The sequence below is a fragment of the Helianthus annuus genome, chromosome 2 (assembly GCF_002127325.2).
Source record: "Helianthus annuus cultivar XRQ/B chromosome 2, HanXRQr2.0-SUNRISE, whole genome shotgun sequence".
Taxonomy (NCBI): domain Eukaryota; kingdom Viridiplantae; phylum Streptophyta; class Magnoliopsida; order Asterales; family Asteraceae; genus Helianthus; species Helianthus annuus.
This window is the reverse complement of record NC_035434.2, coordinates 85,791,359-85,816,032: the sequence shown is the minus strand read 5'-3', so window position 1 is coordinate 85,816,032 and position 24,674 is coordinate 85,791,359. Positions and strand designations below refer to the sequence as shown.

The 24,674-nt window shown below is 38.5% G+C and overlaps 1 protein-coding gene across 1 annotated transcript; it reads left to right on the top strand.

The window, feature by feature from the left end:
• Nucleotides 1-21,978: 21,978 nt before the first annotated feature.
• On the top strand, nt 21,979-23,019 carry LOC110893589. The gene has a single exon (XM_022140689.1). It carries the CDS (start codon nt 21,979-21,981, stop codon nt 23,017-23,019), a length of 1,041 nt encoding a protein of 346 aa, XP_021996381.1.
• Nucleotides 23,020-24,674: the final 1,655 nt, after the last annotated feature.

Genomic DNA, 24,674 nt, shown 5'->3' with positions numbered 1-24,674 from the left:
TATTAGACATTTTCATCCACATCTATCTACCTCTTCCTCTCTCTCTTTCTCTCTTTCACTTTAGTAAAGATAAAAGTGAAGAAACTAATGGCATGTTTGGCTAAGCTTTTTGAAACAACTTATTGACTTATTGGCTTTTTGAAAAGTCATAAGCGTCAAAAAGTCTGTTTGGATTGAGGGTGTATGTGAGGGGAAAAGTGACTTTTCCAAAAAGTCACTCCATCCTGACTTTTCAAAAAGTCATAAGTCACTCCTGAAAAGCTAAGCCAAACATGGCCTAAGTAAAAACCCATTATGTTTCCTTCCTAAAACTCCAGTCTCACACTCCCTCTTCATTGCAGGAAATCCCTACCATTAATATCACTTAGCATCTTAAACTCTTGATTACCCCTTAATGATGCAAGACAATTCCAAATTATTATACTTAATTTAAACACCTAAAAATCTATATAGTTAACACCTTTTATAAAAAAAAAATCATTTTATTTCCCTCCTTGCCAAATTCGGTCATACCAAGGGCCCCACAAGATTTCACCAACTTGGATTATAATGATGGTTATGGATAAAATGGTGTGGTGTATTAGATTTGAGAAGATTTGTCATGGGCATGAATAACTATTAAGAACCTACACTACATTCCTTATCATTTTTCACACTCAAAAAAAATTCACCAACACTTTCTTCCCTTCTCCCTAACTTACGGCAGCCCAAACACCCTCTTTTCACCATTTTTCATCCACTAAATAACCTATTTTGTGAACCACAAGACCCTTCCATGATGGTTTAAAGAAGTTGCAAGGGTGGAGAATCATTAGGAGCTTGGTTGGAGCTTAAATCTCTTCTTAATATTCTTATTTAGCTTGTGCGAATTTGTAAGTTCTCAAACCATCATATTTAAGTTCCTTATTACTAGTAGATTACAAATGTACAAGTTGATCATCTTAAAGATTAATAAAAATCACACCAAAAACCCTAACCTCAAAGCTAATAAACACTAAATATAACTATATTGTGTGTTGATTTATTAGATTTGTGATAGCTAGTTAGCATAAATTATGTTGATTATGTTAAAGTAAGTTGTTTTAAGTGGGTGATCTTGTATGATTAATAATATAAATGATGATTTAAACATGGTAATGTTTAAATCTAAACAAGATCATCAACCTCTTGATCCATGAACTTTACTACAACTTAAAAATGATTTATTACACATAAGTGACTCTTATAAAGAATAACCACCATGATTTTTATTATGAGCATCCTAAAAGTTTAGTAAACAAAGTGGTTTAAAGAGAAGATTTTGATTTAAAAATATAATAAAAATGGGGTCTTTAAAGTCCTAATAAACATGTGAAGACTTCATTATTTTTAACCAAGTTATTAAAAATATACTTATAAAAGTCCATGGAAATAAGGAGGAAAAGTGTATAAATCATGCATGCAAAGTTGTTGTAATAAAACTTGATTTAGAAATTGATTATGATTATGGGTTTAAACATGGATTAAACGCGTTTTGAAAACGTGGGAAACCTCATAGTTTAAGGAAAACTATGGCGAATTTTTCTAAAAATGTAATCGTGATTAAAAATGGGGTTAAAGGGTGATTAACAATGTTAAACGCGATTAATGGTTTTAAACGTCATTATAGAAGCTTTCATGAAAATGGTTAAGTCTTAAATGTTAAAGTGTTCTTAGGAACTAAAACATGTATTTTCATAAAAATAAATGGTGAAAATAATAACCATACATATATATATATAGATATATTTTTGGGCAAAAATTATATATATTTTGGAAAACTCATTAAGTATAAGTATTATGTGCTATGTGTATGTAATTAGATACACTTAGGGTGATCAAAATAACACACCCATGATTACAAGAAATACTTGTATGAAACAAGTATAATATGGCACAAAAATACATATACATGTTTCCTTCACATTCCAAAGGAATGCTAGTAAAATCGAACAATTAAATAAAATGGCCGAATTGGAAATACATAACACTTGATGACGACAAGTTGGGCGTATCGACATCGTAAACAAGTTACTACAATGTCGAGTCTAAAAATAACATATTTTTAGACACAAAGCGAACGCATAACTAAGTGGTCAAAAACAAGAATCCGGAAAGTCGAAAACTATAAAAATTACCAAGTATTTTCATGTGAAAAACGAACTTATTAAGTTACATGCTTGATGAATTTTTGGTAAAAATTGCAAGAGTATATTTAATGGACTCACTAGGATTAGACTTGGGCTAGGCCCAATGACATTAAAAACTAGGGCTAGGCCCAATGACATTAAAAACTAGGGCTAGGCCCAGTGATAGTAAAACTAGGGCTAGGCCCAATGACATTAAAAACTAGGGCTAGGCGCAATAACAAGAAAACTAGGGCTAGGCCCAATAACAATGAAACGTGGGTTAAGCCCAATGACATAGGTTCGAAGCCGTTCGCACATAATTCAATACGTATAGAATGCATGAATACACATAACAATCGAGCGAGTAAACTATCAACGCTCTAAAATACAAAGTTGTTCCAAAGATGACAAACGAGAACATAATAAAGAATTCAAGATGAACAACTTGTACGAGGTCCGAAAGACCTAGTGTCTAACAAGATTAGTACACATGTAGGTTATTGACACGTACGGACGCTCGCTTCGATATCATAATACACGGAACGCAAACTTATGAGTTCATGTCCCTCCTTTCACTGTTTTCAATGTTTTGTTTTCAAAAACATCGAGGGGAAATACATGCTAAAACTATTGGTATGTTAGTTACGGAGTAGATGACATGATCAATGTGCATAAGTAGGGAAACTACATTAGTAACCATTAATCACTTAGTGACCAAGGTGCAAAAGGTGTAGATCTATTGGGCTTGAGGCACGCCCCACTCCTGGTTGGTATACCCTGGAGTGCTTTTGTGATCCCAATGATGACAAAGTGTTCTCGGTTTGGTTATTTGCTTATGGTGCATTATGTCAGGGGGCTCGCTACCCACTGATAGATCCTTAACAGACTCCATGAATGAATCAGAACATACCATGATTACAAGATCTCATTTTCATGAATACTACGATTACAAGATTTCATTTTCATGAATACTACGATGACAAGGGTTCATTTTCATGAATACTACGATTACAAGATCTCATTTTCATGAATACTACGAATACAAGATTTAATTTTCATGAATACTACGATTTCATATGATAACATAAACTGCATGAACTCGCTCAACTTTTGTTGGCTTTTTAAAACTACATGTATTTCAGGAAACAAGTCTTGAGCCGGTGATACACGATTGGATGCAATGATTACCTTTCTTGCGTCACACACAATACGCTTCCGCTACTAGCAGGGTGTGACAGATTGGTATCAGAGCTCCGATTGTAGTGAACCGGGGACAAACTTTTATAAAGTTTGGTCTACAATCACCAAGGGCTCTCACATGAAAACAAAGTTGATAACATTACAAAGATGATTTCAAAAAGTATGACAAAATGACAAAAGGTTTTCATTGTGTCACTATAACATGAGGATCTATCACGCGGGCTCAATCATAAGTAACTGATATGGTTCAATACATGTTTAGTCTTTAAGGAATAGACTTGAAAACACTAAGGCTTACATGTGAAACATGAGAACAAAAATAACATGAGATTTAGTGATTATATATATAATGTATTTATATATGTGTTGTACGGAATATTTGCCAAGAATGAAAATACCTTCGACTATGAATTCTATTTTTACACTTGACTCACTTGATGAGAATGATGACCTCGTGTCTATTACGAAGCTTATGGCGGTCGTGGTCCCTAAGCGAGACCCTAAAGCATTGATCCCGTGGAACATGGTTGTTTTCCCTCGGATGGTATACGTCCGGCTTCGGTAGTGACGACGAGGCGGAGGTGGCGGCCTTGGACAACAACTCTACTAGTGGGACGAGGTCCCTGAGGCTCATACTAATCGTGATTGATGACACTCTCGTCCAGAAAAGGAAGATGAAGTACTCATCTTAAAGTTGCCCCTCCAGTTGCTATTGTTACGGATTCTCTATATTTCTATTCTGTCTTACGTTGTGCCCTTTCATGAATAATGACAATGGGCGTTGGCACGTGGACCAGCACGAAGGTCCCTTCTATGTTGAAGGTATGTAGACAATAGACTCCTCTCTCTGACTGATCGTCTGCTTTGAACGAGAGACACTGGGGTGACCATGCAAGACAATTTATTATTACGGGGGCCCACGTAATAACAACTTGTAGTGCATGGGAATCCTGGTGGGCTCTGCGGGTCAAACCAAGAGATCACTATCCATTTGAAGTTCTTAAGTTGTTCAAATTTCTATCTAGTAGAATACTAACCGGAATGGTTACTATAACACTCTACGATACAGGAAGACTACACGTATTGTTTGCACTTAACATTCGATCTATAACACGAGTCGTCTGAGACTGGTCATCGAAAGCAAACAAAACTCGTTAGCCACTCATGGAGGATTTTTCCTCAACATTCTCGAAATTCTTGTACATGGGCTGGTTCTTTGGTGTCTATGACACCTTACCTTATCTTATTATTGGAGATGATTACATTAAGCTTCGTCGTTTGATATTTGTCTTATTCCAAGGGATACTATGGCATGAGCCAAGCTACAACCCCTTCATTTTATTATTCGACATCTATGGAAATTATAACAATTTTGTCGAAGCTCATGGAGCTCAAGGAGTATCAACGTATTCGTCACACGGGCTAGTGCGGCGAAGGATTTTTCCTACTTTGGGCGATCGAGATCCATGAAGTATTGGATACACGTTGTAAAAATTGGAGACGACCATTTGGTTTCTCCTTCTCAACAAATTACTTCTTTTCCCATTTAGGCACATGGCTAATACACTCAAGAGGTACTATGCATTTTGGAATGCATTTATTCATGTATATCATTATTCAAACATACCAGAGCAACGCTGTCTTGAGGTTTCCATGACCAATCACATTCTTAATTCTTAGGCGCATGATAGGCTATATCTGTCCAACTAAAAGTCTAGACCTAATGATACTATGTATCGGAAACAACGTGGCATCGACAAGAAAATCTACGCCTAGAAGAGGGTCAGTTAATCAGCGCCCTACTATTAAAGTTGAACTAGAGGTCATATGGAACAACATGAGGTTGTCTAGTCGACACTAGTGATGGTACTGGTGGTACCGGTAGTTCAAGTAGTTCAAATCCCGATGGGACGAGAATGAGTGGCAATGCCACACTTGGAGATGCAATCACACCAGATTTTAATCCTAAGGCTTTTCCGGATTATAAGCCGCGAGACCTCATTGATACGGAAGGTGCGGTGAGTTCTATCCGTTAGATAAAGACAAGGAAGTCAGTTAACCTTGCTAATAAATGTACTCCTAAGTAAACATTTTGGGTAAAGTAATAGCCTTCTGTTGAATGAGGCGCTAACTTGGTGGAATCTCCAAGTGCAAACTATAGGGAGTAATACAACAAGAGGTTATTGTGGGAAGAACTCAAGAATCTTAAGCGAGAAGAGTATTGCTCGCTAGTGGGAAAAATTCCAAGTTTGGAAACCGAGCTCTAGAACTCGATCATGATTAGAGCTAATGTTGTTAGTTACCCCGACGCCTCAACAATCTGTCAAGGATTGATTGCATATTGGATAACACTCGAATCTAAACGCACTAAGCGCTACATTTGGGGTTTAGCCCTGAGATCCGAATCATGATCACATCATGTCACCCTAACTAGATTTATTTTCAAGTAACTCTCTCAGTTAGTCTCGCCAAGGATGTGGTGAGGATGGGGGACTGCCCAAGGAGGGTGTTAAGAGAAAGAGAAATCCCGTGACACGCAAAGCGAAGGCGATTACTGCCATAATCGATGCTCGCATTAAGAAGTATGCTAATAACTTGTCAAAATTCGGAATGAGATAGGTGAAACTTTCATCATGAGGGCACTTGCAAAAGTGACAAGAGTAACAGTGTGGTGAGACTTGGCACAAAACATAAACAAATGAACAAGGTGGTTTTACTGTGGCAAGGAGGTCACTACGAGCATGGATGGTTAAGGATGAATCAAGCTAGTGAGTAAGCAAGTCCAGGGGTATGCTCTACTCTACAACCATCATGTATCAATTCCTTGGATACCAACGCCGGCTTAACTTAGTGTCTTTAGATACCAAGCATATACACGAATTAGAGTCATGTAGGTTAAACATGTCTTACTCTATCAAGTTAGCTAATGAGGAATTAGCGAAGTCATGTGAAGTCATTAAGGGTCACCGATACGTTCTTATCAACCGACCCGTTGCATCCGTTTTGTTTAACACCGGTGTCGGTATTGGCTTCATCCCCATAAAATTCAAAGTATGCTTGGCCGAGTCAAGTAAACAAGACGTCCTCCCATTCAATAGGATTGACCAATGGTAAATTAGTCAAGTCAGGAAAGACATCAAAGGATGCACACTCGAACTTGGAGCACGAAAATTCAGTAACGACTTTTCACTCATTCAATTAGGTTGTTACGACTTAACTTCTAGCATAGACTGGTTGGCCGACAACCGAGCAGAAGTAGTTGTGCTGCGAAAACTATTATTCTTTTTCCCCCTGTCTGACGAGAGAACATCTTTTGGTGCACGGAGAGAAACACGACACACGGCTGCTGACCAACAACTGTATGAAGGCTCGGAAGAGTCTGAGAACAGGATGCATCACCTTTCTTGTCCATGTGGTCGAAAAGAAGGTCGAGTAGCGCAAGGTGGAGGACATCCATGTGGTAAGGAAATACCCTGAAGTCTTTCCAGAAGACTTGCCGGGACTACCTCCGCAGTGACAAGTTGAATTCAGTATCGATCTTGTGCCAGGAGCTGCACCGGTGGTAAAAGCTTCATATAGACTCGCACCCTCGGAGATGCAGGAATTATTTATTCAGTTTCAAGAATTGTTTGACAAAGGATTCAATAGACCGAGTTTCTCACCTTGGGGAGCTCCGGTGCTATTTGTCAAGCAGAAAGACGGAACCTTTCGAATGTGTATAGATTACCGAGAACTGAACAAGTTAACCATAAAGAACCGGGATCCTTTACCAAGGATTGACAACTTGTTCGATCAGTTACAAGGTTCTAGCTTCTATTCCAAAATTGATCTAAGATCCGAATACCATCAGCTGAGGATCCAAGAGGAAAGCATTCCTATGATAGCGTTCAGGACTCGCTATGGGCATTACTAGTTCCTTGTTATGCCCTTTGGCTTAACAAACGCTCCCGCCGTATTCATGGATTTGATGAATCGGGTATCTAAGCCATATCTCGACAAGTTCGTGATCGTATTCATTGATGACATTTTAATATACTCATGAACCAAGGCGGAACATGAACAACACTTGAGAACTACTCTGGAGCTACTTAAGAGAGAACAATTGTATGTCAAATTCTCAATATGCGAATTTTGGATTCGCGAGGTCCAATTTCTCGGTCACGTTGTGAATGAGAATGGAATACATGTGGACCCAGCTAAGATAGAAGCCATAAAGAACTGAAACGCTCCCAAGACCCTAACAGAAGTAAGACAATTTCTAGTCTTAGCAGGATACTATCGTAGATTCGTTGAGAATTTTTCTAAAATGGCTCAACCGCTAACCTCGCTCACTCAACAAGATAGAAAGTTCGATTGGGGTGAAAAACAAGAAATGGCATTCCAAACGCTCAAAGATAAACTATGCCAAGCGCCAATCTTATCACTCCCTGACGGCACCGATGACTTTGTTGTGTATTATGATGCATCGCACCAAGGCTTGCGTTGCGTATTAATGCAACGTGAAAAAGTCATCGCGTACGCGTCACGACAGTTGAAAGTTCAGGAAAAGAATTATACCACTCACGACCTAGAGTTGGGCGCAGTGGTATTCGCTTTAAAAATTTGGCGCCATTATCTTTATGGTACTAAGTGTACCATATTCACAGACCATAAAAGTCTTCAACATATATTCAATAAAAAAGAATTAAACATGCGCCAACGGCGATGGGTAGAATTGTTGAATGACTATGACTCTTAAATCAAGTATCATCCGGGCAAAACAAATGTTGTGGCGGATGCTTTGAGCCGGAAAGAGAAAGTCAAAACATTACGAGTACGAGCTTTAGAGTTAACCATTCAGACGAACTTCACTACTCGTGTGTGTGCATGATGCACAAGTAGAAGCTCTATAGCCAGAGAACATCCAAGCAGAATCCTTGCAAGGATTAGAGAAACGACTGGAAGAGATCAAAGATGGCACAAGGTACTTCATGGGAAGAATCTGGATTCCTTACTTTGGCAGATTGCGAGACTTAGTGTTGGATGAAGCACATAAGTCAAAATATTCAATACATCCCAGATCTGATAAGATGTATCAGGATGTAAAGGAATATTACTGGTGGCCTAATCTCAAAGGAGATATTGCGACCTACGTTGGGAAATGCCTAACTTGTGCAAAGGTCAAGGCCGAGAATCAAAAGCCATCTGTACTATTACAACAACCCGAGATTCCCGTTTGGAAATGGGAACAAATATCAATGGATTTCATTACAGGACCCCCACGGACCTCTCGAGGTCATGACATGATTTGGGTTATCGTCGATCGATTAACCAAGTCACTCACTTCTTGCCAATTCGCGAGAAAGACAGTATAGAGAAGTTAGCAGAACTTTATCTCAAAGAGATAATAGCATGTCATGGAGTGCCTATTTCAATAATCTCGGATCACGATGGTCGCTTTGTGTCAAGAATATGGCAATCATTTCAAAAATCGCTTGGATCGTGTTTGGATCTAAGCACAGCATTTCATCCGCAAACCGATGGGCAAAGCGAACGAACCATCCAAACGTTGGAAGACATGATCCGCGCCTGTGTGATGAATTTGGGCGGAAACTGGGATACTCATTTACCTCTGGTAGAGTTTTCCTATAATAACAGTTATCACACAAGCATCAAATCCGCCCCATACGAAGCACTATACGGACGAAAGTGTCGATCACCGCTGTGTTGGGCGGAAGTCGGAGACAAACAACTCATTGGCCCGGAACTAGTCCAAGAGACTACTGACAAGATAGCAAAGATACGAGACCATATCAAAGCGGCTCGTGACAGACAAAAGAGCTACGCGGACAGAAGACGTAAACCATTATCCTTCAAGGTCGGAGACAAAGTCTTATTAAAAGTCTCACCTTGGAAAGGCGTAGCTAGATTCGGGAAAAGCGGAAAACTAAACCCAAAATACATTGGGCCTTTCGAAATTCTGGCAAAGGTTAGTATAGTTGCTTACAAGCAAAAGTTCCCAGAAGAACTCAATAACATACAAGACACATTTCATGTGTCGAATCTTAAAGAAAAGTCCAACCAACGAAAACAGTTATCATCCCAGCGGATGGGATTCACGTGGATGACAAACTCCAGTTTACTAAAGAACCCGTTGAGGTTATGGACTGGAAAGTCCACAAGACAAGGAGGAGTCATATCAAACCAGTAAAGGTCCGCTGGAACTCACGTCACGGACTCGAGTATACCTGGGAACGTGAAGATCTGATCAATGCAAAAATATTCCCACATGTTCGTGAAGAATCCTGCAAAGGATAACTCAACTTGAATTTCGGGACGAAATTCTTTTTAACAGGGGGAGAATGTGACAACTGGCAAATAACCGGCAATTCCGTACAATCTAATCACTATGTTTATTTACATAATCTCATGCATTTAGTGTAATTTGATTACGTAACTGTGTCGTATACTGGATAACAATGTTAGGACAAGAAAACAAAGCTAAAACATATGTTGGTTTTCGTCGTAATGCAAAACCAAACAAACAATGTCCTAAAAGTGTTGGTAAAAAGTGCTGCGTGCACTATTCACGGTTACACTATTCATGCCAGCAAACCGTGAAAACCGAACGAAACAATGAAAAACGACACACGAATAACATGACTGAGTCCATATACATAAGAAAACACTAATATGAAAACATATCTTGCAAAAATATAAGACTTTCCGGTACAACGCCCTGATCACTAAAACATCCGTTTCGCTAAAAATATGACATATTTAACTCGTCCGAAATTATAATTAAGCATTTCTGGAACTTCGGAATGGTGATAATTGATGACATATACGCTAAAACACTTTGGAAATATCATTGTAGTGTCCAAAATAACAAGCTTCCGGTACTATATCGATATACACATAACTTATTCGTTATCGACCCGAAAAACTAGTAAGCGGTATTTTCGCCACAAAACAACCAAACGAAGAAACTAGTGAACTAGTTCAGCCTATTTTGGGACTCGGAATCACCTCATGCTTCGCTTGACGGTGGAATAACAACTTGCGACAGACCTTCGTCGGTACGAAATAAAAGTGTCGTAAACTAGCTGACGCCTAGACGGAAAGCATTCAAGATATCAAAATGCAACTTACACTAGTCTAGGGAACTAGTTAACCATATTTTGGCGTCGTAAGCACCCTAAGTAAACGCCATACCGTCGATGGTAAATTAAAACCATAGCTCCCGGTACTATATTTCATCTTTCGTATACCACCCGGTATCGAACCGATGAGCGAACTAGTGGTATTTTTACCATCTGAAACTAATACCAACTAGTCTAGTGATATAATTAATATCACTTAGCATCTTAAACTCTTGATTACCCCTTAATGATGCAAGACAATTCCAAATTATTATACTTAATTTAAACACCTAAAAATCTATATAGTTAACACCTTTTATAAAAAAAAATCATTTTATTTCCCTCCTTGCCAAATTCGGTCATACCAAGGGCCCCACAAGATTTCACCAACTTGGATTATAATGATGGTTATGGATAAAATGGTGTGGTGTATTAGATTTGAGAAGATTTGTCATGGGCATGAATAACTATTAAGAACCTACACTACATTCCTTATCATTTTTCACACTAAAAAAAAATTCACCAACACTTTCTTCCCTTCTCCCTAACTTACGGCAGCCCAAACACCCTCTTTTTACCATTTTTCATCCACTAAATATGTGACACCTGTGTCACTTCAACCATCAAACAAATGCCAAACCAATGAAATATTGTATTTCATACTTTGGACTTGTATAAATATGTGTATCGTTTGCACATATCAACTCTTGTTCGATTTCAAGCTCTAGATCGCTTTCTGGAGAATTATACGCAAACTGGTGCATAAAACGTACTCAGTTTAATGCGACAAATACTCCGGAACATCAACATATACTCAACATACATTAAATAACCCTTACATAACTTAGAAATAAGTTTTGAAGGCTTTGGTATGGCAAAAACAAGTTAATTCGCTTACAGGGACTAAACTTGACAAACTGCGAAAGTATGCCAATTTGAACTGTAACAAACATTCCGGAACATGTCCATAAGTTAAACATACCATAAATATCCTTTACATAGCTTAGAAATAGGCTTTGAGGGGTTTGGTATGCTAAAACAAACTTTTGGATCATTCAGGGGCTAAAAGTGTCAAAAAAGTGCACAAGTTTGCACTTTTGCGCATACCTTACGTTCTGAATACATCCGGACATCCAAAAATTTATGTAAGCATCCTTATATTATGCCTTAGTGTATGGCATGAGAAAAATCCATTCGTCGCGCAATTTGGATCGTCTTTCGCGCTTATGCGCATTCCGTCGTAATTAACCGAACATCGCGACCGTACGGCCAAACGAACCGACAACCGACATATTTTTGAGCACATCTTAAGTTCCCTATACTTTAACATCATTTTAGAGCTTTGAAATGAGGTTAAAGAGGCTTAAACGTGCCAAAAACGCATCAAATACCAAGTTTTGGTGCTGCAGGGACCAAAACTGCAATTCTGCCAAACTAGGGGCTTACGGACCGTAAGCCATAAGCCATACGGTCCGTAAGGAGTCCCCAGTACAGCAGAACCCACATTAAATGTTGATTGTCTCTTCAAGTTTCGAAAGGCCAAATGGCCCTTGCCTCTTCCAGCAAATGAGGGGCAACCTCTGACTTACCACAACATTGTGACAAGTGGACGGACAAGATCGTGGCACGAAATCCAAGAAACGATCCTAACGGTTCCACTTTTCCTATAAATACCCCCCCATTTTGCTCAAAACCCACACAATCTGATCTTAAGGCTCTAAGTTGGAACCATTGTTTCATACCTAAGCCATTTTGGTCTAGATTAGCATTCGGGGACCCTCCGTAAGTATTCTTTCGTTGTTTTATCGCTTTTTGAGTCCGAAAGTCAACGTTTTGTTGACTTTCTGCATTGACCAGCTTATGGTCGATGCGAAGTTCATGGAACTTCATAACGTGAGCGTGATCACGATGGTTATAGTCCGTAGTGACTATACCTACTGGTCACCACGTTATCTAGGCTCAGTGACGAGTCGTAGTTTCGGCCAAAATGCGCATTCTTGCGTATTTTGTAACCAAACTACTCGTGAGCATCAAAGCCGTTTGTTTTGATGCCAAACCTGTTTTCTAAACTTAGTTAAGCATGTTCTAACATGCTTAGCTCGTCACTTTTAGTTTAGTGCTTTTATAGGGTCGTAAGGTAAGCGATCTAAACCATCGCTTATACTTTCGAACCCGACCCATTTGGTCGATCATTAGGATCCGACCAAACACATTAGGTGACCATAGCTATAACCTTCCGAGGCTATACCTTGTGGTCGCGATGTTAGGCGTTCCGAACGCGTTCTACGCGAACGACGCGTAAGGTAGCATAAGCTACCTAAACGGGTCGTGATGGGTCGCAAGCACCTAGGTTAAGTTTCATTTTAGTATGTAGGCTTTGTTAAACAATATTACACGAGTCTCCATACTCGTTTGGTTTACGAACCCGCATACTATCCGATCCTTCCGATTTTGGTCCGGTATATTAACATAGCTACCTATTAGGTGCCGTTTGATATCCCGTGATCTTTAGCATTATCTGGTTATTATACAAGAACTCAAAGCAATCTCAGGTGAGTACATTGAACCCCACTTTTACTGTTTTCTAAACTGTTTTGGGGTGAAACACATGTGCCTATCTGTTACTTTCATGCTTTCCATGTTTTCACATCGTATATCTGCTATGCTCATTAGTACATTATAGTACATGATTTCATTACATTTTATGCTATGTATGCCCATTGTGTGCGTACTTAGTACATTGATTTACATTACATTTCTGTTGCATATGTTTACTCAGCATATGGACACATTGATTTACATGAACATTTCTGTTGCATATGTTTACTCAGCATATGGGCACATTGATTTACATGAACATTTCTGCTGCATATGTTTACTCAGCATATGGGCACATTGATTTACATGAACATTTCTGTTTCGTATGTTTACTTAGCATACTTAGTACAATTGTTTACATCACATGCCTTCATTTTGTTATGACATTTGGTTTGTTTAACATGGGACAATACATTCATTAACATTGATCACGCCGTTCGTTAGTAGGTAGTGGTACCATAGGAATTGACAACTCCCATTTCTGAAATCCTGGGTTTGATAGGATTGGAAGGAATGACCGAATTCGATATACATAACTTAGATAAACCTTTAATTTGTTTAAGGGTTTATCGCCACAGTCTCAAGGCTTGGATGTATGCATATTTCACAATACTGCATAAATGTTAATATCAATAGAGCATGCATTTTTCCACAGAACATAAAGTTGATTTAAACCACGTTTTACTTCAACGACTTGTTTTGTGCATTTTACATATGGTTTAAGTTGATACATTTCGCTTACCATACATGATACATTTTGGGATACACATTACATGATTTACATTGAACATAAACACGTTGACATTGACATACACATTTGGTGATTTACATTGAACATAGACATTTGACATGGTTTACACAATAAACAATTGAGTTATACAAGAACAATCTTACATGGTGGATGGTTTGGGTAAGTGATTAAGTAACGAGGCGTGTGTAATATGATACAAGCATGGTGGATACGCCGCTGGTACTTCCTATATATAAGTGTTTGTATGGTATTACATATCGTAGCATTATTTGAATCATTTCACTTTGAGACATATGACATTTTATACAAATAACACACTTTTCACGAGACATTGTTTTACAACGACTTATCTTATACAAACACATTTTACATGGTTATCCGTTTAACCATACAGTGTCTTCTTATTTATACATATAATCTGATTTTATCGTTTTTCAAATGATTTACAAGATAAAGCAAATTACAAGGTTCATGACCAAACATTTTCTCAAACATAAGTCATGAATTCCGTCTTCATAAAACCAATGTATCTCACAGGCATTTTTATGCTGACGTACCTATTTTCACATGTGTTTTCAGGAGATGATGCATAGGACTTATCAAGACATACTTAGGCGGACCTGTGCCTTAGTGACTTATACCGAGACAAGAACTAGTTAATTTATGTTATGTATTCTTTGGTTCTTGTTTAAGACAGTGTAAACTTTCATGTTTGATTAATAAAACGAAACTTCGTTTACCATGGATTTGAAACAATTGATTCTGTTACAACACTCCCCGACATTTCCGCCACGTTTTGTATGTTCTACGTGGTCGGGGTGTGACAGAAAAGATGGTATCAGAGCCAATGGTTGTAGGGAATTAGGTTATTAGTAATGCTTTGACCTAGTCTATAACCTTCCTAGGACCCTAACGCGAGTTCACTTGCGTTTAGTCATAAAACAATACCGTCACCTATCCTTAGGCGACGACCACAACAAGAACATAAATTTCAAAACCGCTTTGAAAACCAATCATTTGTTCTAGGATGATTGATTACTAGGTTTTGAACCCTCTGTTATAAGGTTTTGAACCCCTTTGAATTTTCAAAACTCTCGTCAAAGTTTTGGGTCCTAAATAGTGTGAACACGTGCGAACTGGAAGAGTGAATGCCTGTACCCTGGGATTTCTGTCTAAGGTTAGAGTGTTCGTACAAATCCACATTATCGGACCAGTCACTCTTACCTAGGAACTCTTGGGGTGAGTGTTCACTTATAGGCAAGCATGTCTTCAGTGATACATTAATATGACCCGCTTACTTTGATTAGTCACCGTCTCATTTGTTTGCCTTAGGTAACAAACAAATGATCGCAATTTCTATACATTGTCATCTTGTTTTATTTACAGATAACATTTCATTTGTTCCCCCTATATCCTTCAATTCCTCCAGAATGTCTCTTCATCGCAAACGATGCACAGATATCCGAGCAGACTGCCAAATTTGCCCAGCGGATAGGCGAAGTAATTCTGAAGACTGTTGAATTAGGCTTTGCCATGTCTCGTCTCAACAATGAAGCCTCTCGTCTTGACAATGAAGCCACTCAAAGGCCACCAAAGGAAGCGGAAGTCAAGCCTGCACCACCAGCCAAGAAACTAATCAAGGAATCAAAGACCATGGATGAACAGACTGGATCCCCTAAGAGGTCAAGGAAGCTAAAGGCTTCTCAGAACTTCGCCGTGGTCACTCGCAATGGTCAAGACATCCCCAACCGACCAGCTCAACCCCCTGCTAGGAAGCCATACAACGGAACTGCACCCTTGTGCAACCAATGTAGCCTCCATCATCATGTCAATGTAAAGTGCCGCAAATGCCAAACTTGTGGACTTATAGGCCATACAGCAAGAGTTTGCGCAGCCGCAGCTGCACCAAACCAAGCTGGCAACAATCCCGCTCAAGGTCGTTTCCTACCAGGTTCTTGTTTCAACTGTGGCGAGATGGGTCATTTCCAAAGAAATTGCCCAAAGACTGCTAATGCGAATCCAGCGCAAGGATGAGCATCGGAACAACTAGAAGACAATGTTGTTTAGAGATAATCAAGCCTTATGTATTATTTTCTTTTGTAGTCAAGGCCCATGAAATAGTTGTTGTTGTTTATAAATAAATCCTTTTTATTTTACATTGCAATGTACAAATGTGATGTCATGTATAAACAACGTATCCTCTACAATACCGACAATCAAGGAACCGTATTCCTTGAAGAACAGACTACCCCGTAATTTCTTCCACTTTATTATCTCCTATGTTTTCCACGAATACCCAAAGTACCACTATAAATTCTTAATAGGGTACCTAAGGGTATTTCCGTATATTCAAAAATCATTGTACCTAAATTCGAAAATTGCGTTTTCTTGAAAACGAAATCGAATTTATAGGAGATCTTTCTATCTTCATAGTTAGATTCTTGCTAATGTTTAAAGTACCGAATGAAATCCATGAAATGGATTCCTAGTGTGCTTTAAATGCATGTACGTAATCAACAAAACAAATTAACAAATTAAAGATCTGGATAAACAATTTTGTGGTTATGTGACTATGTGTTTATGCATCTTGTCTTTCCATTTATGCATTTTGTGTTTTTGTATACTCTGAATATTCGCTATCCAAATCCTCGTAGAATCTTTCATACCTTCATATGAGGGACTCGTAGTAGGATATCTAAAGGTACTACCTCAAATCCTTAATGGGCTTCAACATTACAGTTAAAACCCTTGGATTGTAAAGTACTATTCCAAAGTTTAAAGACATCATGTGTTGATGTAGTTAAAGATTCCTTTTGGGTAGTTTAGTTAAAGAGATCATTCGTTGATCTAGTTAAAGAGATTGGTTCGGCAATCTAGTTAAAGATATCATGCGTTGATATAGTTAAAGAGGCCCTCTGGTGGTCTAGTTAAAGAGATCCTACGTCGATCTAAGTTAAAGAGATTGGTTCGACAATCTAGTTAAAGATGTCATGCGTTGATATAGTTAAAGAGGCCCTCGGGTGGTCTAGTTAAAGAGATCCTACGTCGATCTAAGTTAAATAGATTGGTTCGACAATCTAGTTAAAGACATCCTACGTTGATGTAGTTAAATATTTCTCTTGGGTAGTTTAGCTGAAGAGATTATTCGTTTGATTTTTTTTCCCATACGCATTATGAAATGAACTGTGCGGACTGTGCAAGGAAGTACGTAATTATGGAGGCCTACATAATTATGGAATTCAGTGCACAGAAACCACAGGAAGTTATGTCATGTGTTAAGGCCTACAGAGACAAGAGTAATGATATGGGAGAAGTCTTGGATTTTGACCCATGTCATTTATCCTTGCACTCCCCAATACTGATTTCAAACACACACAAGTTTCCTATGATAACTCTTCACGGGAAACGTTCTCCTGCCCGTAGTTCGAAACTCCATGTTTTGTTACTACAAGGACTTCACTTTGTGGGTTGAAATTTTCGCTAAGGATCCTAACATGGCCCCGGGTTTTACCTAAGGGTTCAATGGATTTGTCTGAAAGCGAAACCGTCACAGCTGTCTTCACAAGTTTCCTCTAAAAACTAAATTTCGGGACGAAATTTCCTAAAGTAGGGGAGACTGTGACACCTGTGTCACTTCAACCATCAAACAAATGCCAAACCAATGAAATATTGTATTTCATAATTTGGACTTGTATAAATATGTGTATCGTTTGCACATATCAACTCTTGTTCGATTTCAAGCTCTAGATCGCTTTCTGGAGAATTATACGCAAACTGGTGCATAAAACGTACTCAGTTTAATGCGACAAATACTCCGGAACATCAACATATACTCAACATACGTTAAATAACCCTTACATAACTTAGAAATAAGTTTTGAAGGCTTTGGTATGGCAAAAACAAGTTAATTCGCTTACAGGGACTAAACTTGACAAACTGCGAAAGTATGCCAATTTGAACTGTAACAAACATTCCGGAACATGTACATAAGTTAAACATACCATAAATATCCTTTACATAGCTTAGAAATAGGCTTTGAGAGGTTTGGTATGCTAAAACAAACTTTTGGATCATTCAGGGGCTAAAAGTGTCAAAAAAGTGCACAAGTTTGCACTTTTGCGCATACCTTACGTTCTGAATACATCCGGACATCCAAAAATTTATGTAAGCATCCTTATATTATGCCTTAGTTTATGGCATGAGAAAAATCCATTCGTCGCGCAATTTGGATCGTCTTTCGCGCTTATGCGCATTCCGTCGTAATTAACCGAACATCGCGACCGTACGGCCAAACGAACCGACATCCGACATATTTTTGAGCACATTTTAAGTTCCCTATACTTTAATATCATTTTAGAGCTTTGAAATGAGGTTAACGGGGCTTAAACGTGCCAAAAACGCATCAAATACCAAGTTTTGGTGCTGCAGGGACCAAAACTGCAATTTTGCCAAACTAGGGGCTTACGGACCGTAAGCCATAAGCCATACGGTCCGTAAGGAGTCCCCAGTATAGCAGAACCCACATTAAATGCTGATTGGCTCTTCAAGTTTCGAAAGGCCAAATGGCCCTTGCCTCTTCCAGCAAATGAGGGGCAACCTCTGACTTACCACAACATTGTGACAAGTGGACGGACAAGATCGTGGCACGAAATCCAAGAAACGATCCTAACGGTTCCACTTTTCCTATAAATACCCCCCCCCATTTTGCTCAAAACCCACACAATCTGATCTTAAGGCTCTAAGTTGGAACCATTGTTTCATACCTAAGCCATTTTGGTCTAGATTAGCATTCAGGGACCCTCCGTAAGTATTCTTTCGTTGTTTTAAAGCTTTTCGAGTCCGAAAGTCAACGTTTTGTTTACTTTCTGCATTGACCAGCTTATGGTCGATGCGAAGTTCATGGAACTTCATAACGTGAGCGTGATCACGATGGTTATAGTCCGTAGTGACTATACCTACTGGTCACCACGTTATCTAGGCTCAGTGACGAGTCGTAGTTTCGACCAAAATGCGCATTCTTGCGTATTTTGTAACCAAACTACTCGTGAGCATCAAAGCCGTTTGTTTTGATGCCAAACCTGTTTTCTAAACTTAGTTAAGCATGTTCTAACATGCTTAGCTCGTCACTTTTAGTTTAGTGCTTTTATAGGGTCGTAAGGTAAGCGATCTAAACCATCGCTTATACTTTCGAACCCGACCCATTTGGTCGATCATTAGGATCCGACCAAACACATTAGGTGACCATAGCTATAACCTTCCGAGGCTATACCTTGTGGTCGCGATGTTAGGCGTTCCGAACGCGTTCTACGCGAACGACGCGTAAGGTAGCATAAGCTACCTAAACGGGTCGTGATGGGTCGCAAGCACCTAGGTTAAGTTTCATTTTAGTATGTAGGCTTTGTTAAACAATATTACACGAGTCTCCATACTCGTTTGGTTTACGAACCCGCATACTATCCGATCCTTCCGATTTTGGTCCGGTATATTAACATAGCTACCTATTAGGTGCCGTTTGATATCCCGTGATCTTTAGCATTATCTGGTTATTATACCAGAACTCAAAGCAATCTCAGGTGAGTACATTGAACCCCACTTTTACTGTTTTCTAAACTGTTTTGGGGTGAAACACATGTGTCTATCTGTTACTTTCATGCTTTCCATGTTTTCACATCGTATATCTGCTATGCTCATTAGTACATTATAGTACATGATTTCATTACATTTTATGCTATGTATGCCCATTGTGTGCGTACTTAGTACATTGATTTACATTACATTTCTGTTGCATATGTTTACTCAGCATATGGACACATTGATTTACATGAACATTTCTGCTGCATATGTTTACTCAGCATATGGGCACATTGATTTACATGAACATTTCTGCTGCATATGTTTACTCAGCATATGGGCACATTGATTTACATGAACATTTCTGTTTCGTATGTTTACTTAGCATACTTAGTACAATTGTTTACATCACATGCCTTCATTTTGTTATGACATTTGGTTTGTTTAACATGGGACAATACATTCATTAACATTGATCACGCCGTTCGTTAGTAGGTAGTGGTACCATAGGAATTGACAACTCCCATTTCTGAAATCCTGGGTTTGATAGGATTGGAAGGAATGACCGAATTCGATATACATAACTTAGATAAACCTTTAATTTGTTTAAGGGTTTATCGCCACAGTCTCAAGGCTTGGATGTATGCATATTTCACAATACTGCATAAATGTTAATATCAATAGAGCATGCATTTTTCCATAGAACATAAAGTTGATTTAAACCACGTTTTACTTCAACGACTTGTTTTGTGCATTTTACATATGGTTTAAGTTGATACATTTCGCTTACCATACATGATACATTTTGGGATACACATTACATGATTTACATTGAACATAAACACGTTGACATTGACATACACATTTGGTGATTTACATTGAACATAGACATTTGACATGGTTTACACAATAAACAATTGAGTTATACAAGAACAATCTTACATGGTGGATGGTTTGGGTAAGTGATTAAGTAACGAGGCGTGTGTAATATGATACAAGCATGGTGGATACGCCGCTGGTACTTCCTATATATAAGTGTTTGTATGGTATTACATATCGTAGCGTTATTTGAATCATTTCAATTTGAGACATATGACATTTTATACAAATAACACACTTTTCACGAGACATTGTTTTACAACAACTTATCTTATACAAACACATTTTACATGGTTATCCGTTTAACCATACAGTGTCTTCTTATTTATACATATCATCTGATTTTATCATTTTTCAAATGATTTACAAGATAAAGCAAATTACAAGGTTCATGACCAAACATTTTCTCAAACATAAGTCATGAATTCCGTCTTCATAAAACCAATGTATCTCACAGGCATTTTTATGCTGATGTACCTATTTTCACATGTGTTTTCAGGAGATGATGCATAGGACTTATAGAGACATACTTAGGCGGACCTGTGCCTTAGTGACTTAAAACGAGACAAGAACTAGTTAATTTATGTTATGTATTCTTTGGTTCTTGTTTAAGACAGTGTAAACTTTCATGTTTGATTAATAAAACGAAACTTCGTTTACCATGGATTTGAAACAATTGATTCTGTTACAACACTCCCCGACATTTCCGCCACGTTTTGTATGTTCTACGTGGTCGGGGTGTGACAAAATAACCTATTTTATGAACTACAAGACCCTTCCATGATGGTTTAAAGAAGTTGCAAGGGTGGAGAATCATTAGGAGCTTGGTTGGAGCTTAAATCTCTTCTTAATATTCTTATTTAGCTTGTGCGAATTTGTAAGCTCTCAAACCATCATATTTAAGTTCCTTATTACTAGTAGATTACAAATGTACAAGTTGATCATCTTAAAGATTAATAAAAATCACACCAAAAACCCTAACCTCAAAGCTAATAAACACTAAATATAACTATATTGTGTGTTGATTTATTAGATTTGTGATAGCTAGTTAGCATAAATTATGTTGATTATGTTAAAGTAAGTTGTTTTAAGTGGGTGATCTTGTATGATTAATAATATAAATGATGATTTAAACATGGTAATGTTTAAATCTAAACCAGATCATCAACCTCTTGATCCATGAACTTTACTACAACTTAAAAATGATTTATTACACATAAGTGACTTTTATAAAGAATAACAACCATGATTTTTATTATGAGCATCCTAAAAGTTTAGTAAACAAAGTGGTTTAAAGAGAAGATTTTGATTTAAAAATATAATAAAAATGGGGTCTTTAAAGTCCTAATAAATATGTGAAGACTTCATTATTTTTAACCAAGTTATTAAAAATATAACGAGTCAACAACAAAGTTGAGTGAACTTAAATGGCTTTTCTCTGGTGCCTAGGCGATTTTGGCGATTTCATCTAGAAACCCTAATTCTTTCTTTGCAATCTTAATCTTGATCTTGATCGATTTGGGTTAGGTACTGGGGTGTTGTCGTGCCTTCTGAGTAGGGTTGCTAGACTTCACCTAGGTTTCTAATCTTTTGAAGTTGAGATTAGGGTTTTCTTTTTCTTTGTTCTAGGGTTTTATTGCCACTGTTGCCGTAAAGTTTGTTGATTCTTGTGCATTTTTCTTTCTTTGCATGGTGTGCGGAATTTTTAATAATGGAGAACTATAATTCGTCCCTTCATGATGAACGTAACAAAGCTGCCAATAACTCTAAGGATGATCGTGGTAAGCCGCCATTATTGGTTAAGGGTTTTGCTAGCCGTATTATGTCTATTGATGGAAATCCCTTAGTACCACGTCGGGGAAGCTTTCAGAACTTGCAACCTGATCCGAAACCTATCAACATTTTCGATGAGCTTACGAAAATCACAGTGCCTGTTGATCCGGTGTGTTCTCAATCTGTTCAGAATCCTGAGGAGGGAGAGAATATCAAGGGTATCCAAGGGTCGTATGCGGATAGAGTGAAGATCAATATGTCAGCTAAGCGTGAGGTAAATTTCAGACTGCTTGAGTCTTTAGAGAGTGTGGAGGAGGCAGATGTTGTCATCCCTAAGGAAGCCATTCGACAGGTACAAAAGAAATTTGAGAATGTTCTTTACGGATACTTTCTAGGTGATAGATTGCCTTTTCCAGTAGTTGAGTACTATGTTAAGAATGTATGGGCAAAATATGGATTCGTCAAGCTTATGATGAACTCGGATGGTTTTTTCTTTTTCAAATTCGATTCCAAAGAGGGTATGCATAAGGTTATAGATAATGGTCCATGGCTGATTAGGAAGATTCCGTTATTCCTGAATATACGGGGTCCGTCGGTGAGTTTAAAGAAGGAGGGCATTAAGTCGGTTCCAGTATGGATTAGGCTACATAATGTTCCTTTGGCTGTGTATACAGATGATGGCTTGAGTTTGCTGGCCTCAAAAGTGGGAATACCAAAAAGGTTAGATAGTTATACGGCGGATATGTGTATTGAGAATTGGGGAAGAACGAGTTATGCCCGTGCAATGGTTGAGATAAATGCTGATAAGGAGCTAAAAACTCATGTAGTGGTTGCCATCCCTAAAATGGATGAAGAAGGGTTTGTGATGGAAAGAGTTAAGGTGGAATATGAATGGAAACCTCAACGTTGTGAAACTTGTTGTTTATTTGGCCATAATATTTCTTCATGCCCTAGGGTTTCCAAGGAGAAAGCTAAGTAGGTTATAATTGATGATGAGGGCTTCATAACGGATAAAAGAAAGCATGCCAAACATGGTTTTCCTCAAAAGAAGCAAAGGCCGAAGGTTATCTACAAACCTAAGCAAAACACGGCAGCAGCTAGTACTTCGGGAACCAAAAACCAAGGAGACTTAAAGGAACCTGACCCGGTAGTAAACTTGCATAACAAATATGATATATTAGGTGGGGATGGATTCAATTCGAATGATCTAAATGGGCAGAGCTCATCAGAGCTGAAAAAAGATACGTTGGAGGGAACAAATATGAAGGAAGACAATTCAAAAAATCAGAATCCGAATTTGGAGGGTGAGGAACCATTAATAGATACATGCTACACGGAAATTTCGTCATTCATGTCAGCAAATAAGAAGGGCAACTCTGAGGGGGCAAGCACTCCCGGTGAAATGGGTTTTTATGGATAGCATTGCAGCTTGGAATATTAGGGGCTTGAACCGGCCCCTGAAACAAAGAGAGGTTCAACAAATAGTGAAAGATAACCGTTTGAGTGTTTGTGCCATTTTGGAATCTCATGTGGAGGTGTCAAAGCTTTCTAAGATATGCAGTAGAGTCTTTAAACATTGGGAGTGGACCTCGAATGTGGGTGTTTGTAATAGAGGTACTAGAATCATAATAGGTTGGAACAACGATATCGTTGACCTTATGGTCTTAGCCCAAACGGATCAGGTAGTGCATGTCAAGCTCAAGCCTATAACTCAGGATACTCGTGTGTTTGTGTCTTTTGTCTATGCAAAGAATACTTATCAGGAGCGTCGGGAGTTATGGCAAGAGTTGATGAAGCATAAGTTAGTTGTTGGTAATCAGCCATGGATTGTCTTAGGTGATTTCAACTCGGCCCTATACTTGGATGATGTTTTACATGGTTCGTCTGTTCCGTCCATAGGTATGAGGGAGTTCTTTGACTGTGTTCAAGATGCTGAGCTGCTTGATATCCCGGGGCATGGCCTCCACTTCACGTGGAATCAAAAGCCAAGGGAAGGTATTGGTATCCTTAAGAAAATAGACCGGTTTATGGGGAATGTAAGTCTCTTGGACGTTTTTCCAAATGCTCATGTGCTATATCACCCTTATAGGGTTTCCGATCATACGCCGTGCATTCTTAAACTGGATCGGGTTTGCCGCCCAAAGCCCAAACCGTTTAAATTTGCAAACTTTATAGCTAATAAAGATGAGTTTAAAGCGTGTGTTGTGGCTGAATGGAGCAAAAATATTGAGGGCATTCCGATGCTTTCTGTCGTAAAGAAGCTTCGAAATCTGAAATCTCCGTTAAGGAAGTTGCTTCATGTTCAAGGTAATTTACATGCTAAAGTCAAAGATCTGAGATCGCAGTTGGATGAAGTCCACCGCCAGATAGATCTAAATCCATTTGATATGTTGCTTCGGGATAAGGAAACTGAGCTTATAAAGAAGTTCCATTGTGCTTCTTATGATGAGGACTCGTTTTTGAAACAAAAAGCTAAGCTTGATTGGCTTAGTGCGGGTGATGGCAATACGTCTTTTTTTCACAATTGTGTTAAAAGCAGAAATGCCAGGAATAAAATTCACTTGATTAAAGATGCTAATGGTGTTCAGCATGAAGGAGTGGATGTTGAGAAAGCTTTAGTTGATCACTACGCGA

Coding starts and splice junctions, on each gene's coding strand:
- LOC110893589 (XM_022140689.1), top strand. CDS start 21,979: ATGGAGAACTATAATTCGTCCCTTCATGATGAACGTAACAAAGCTGCC.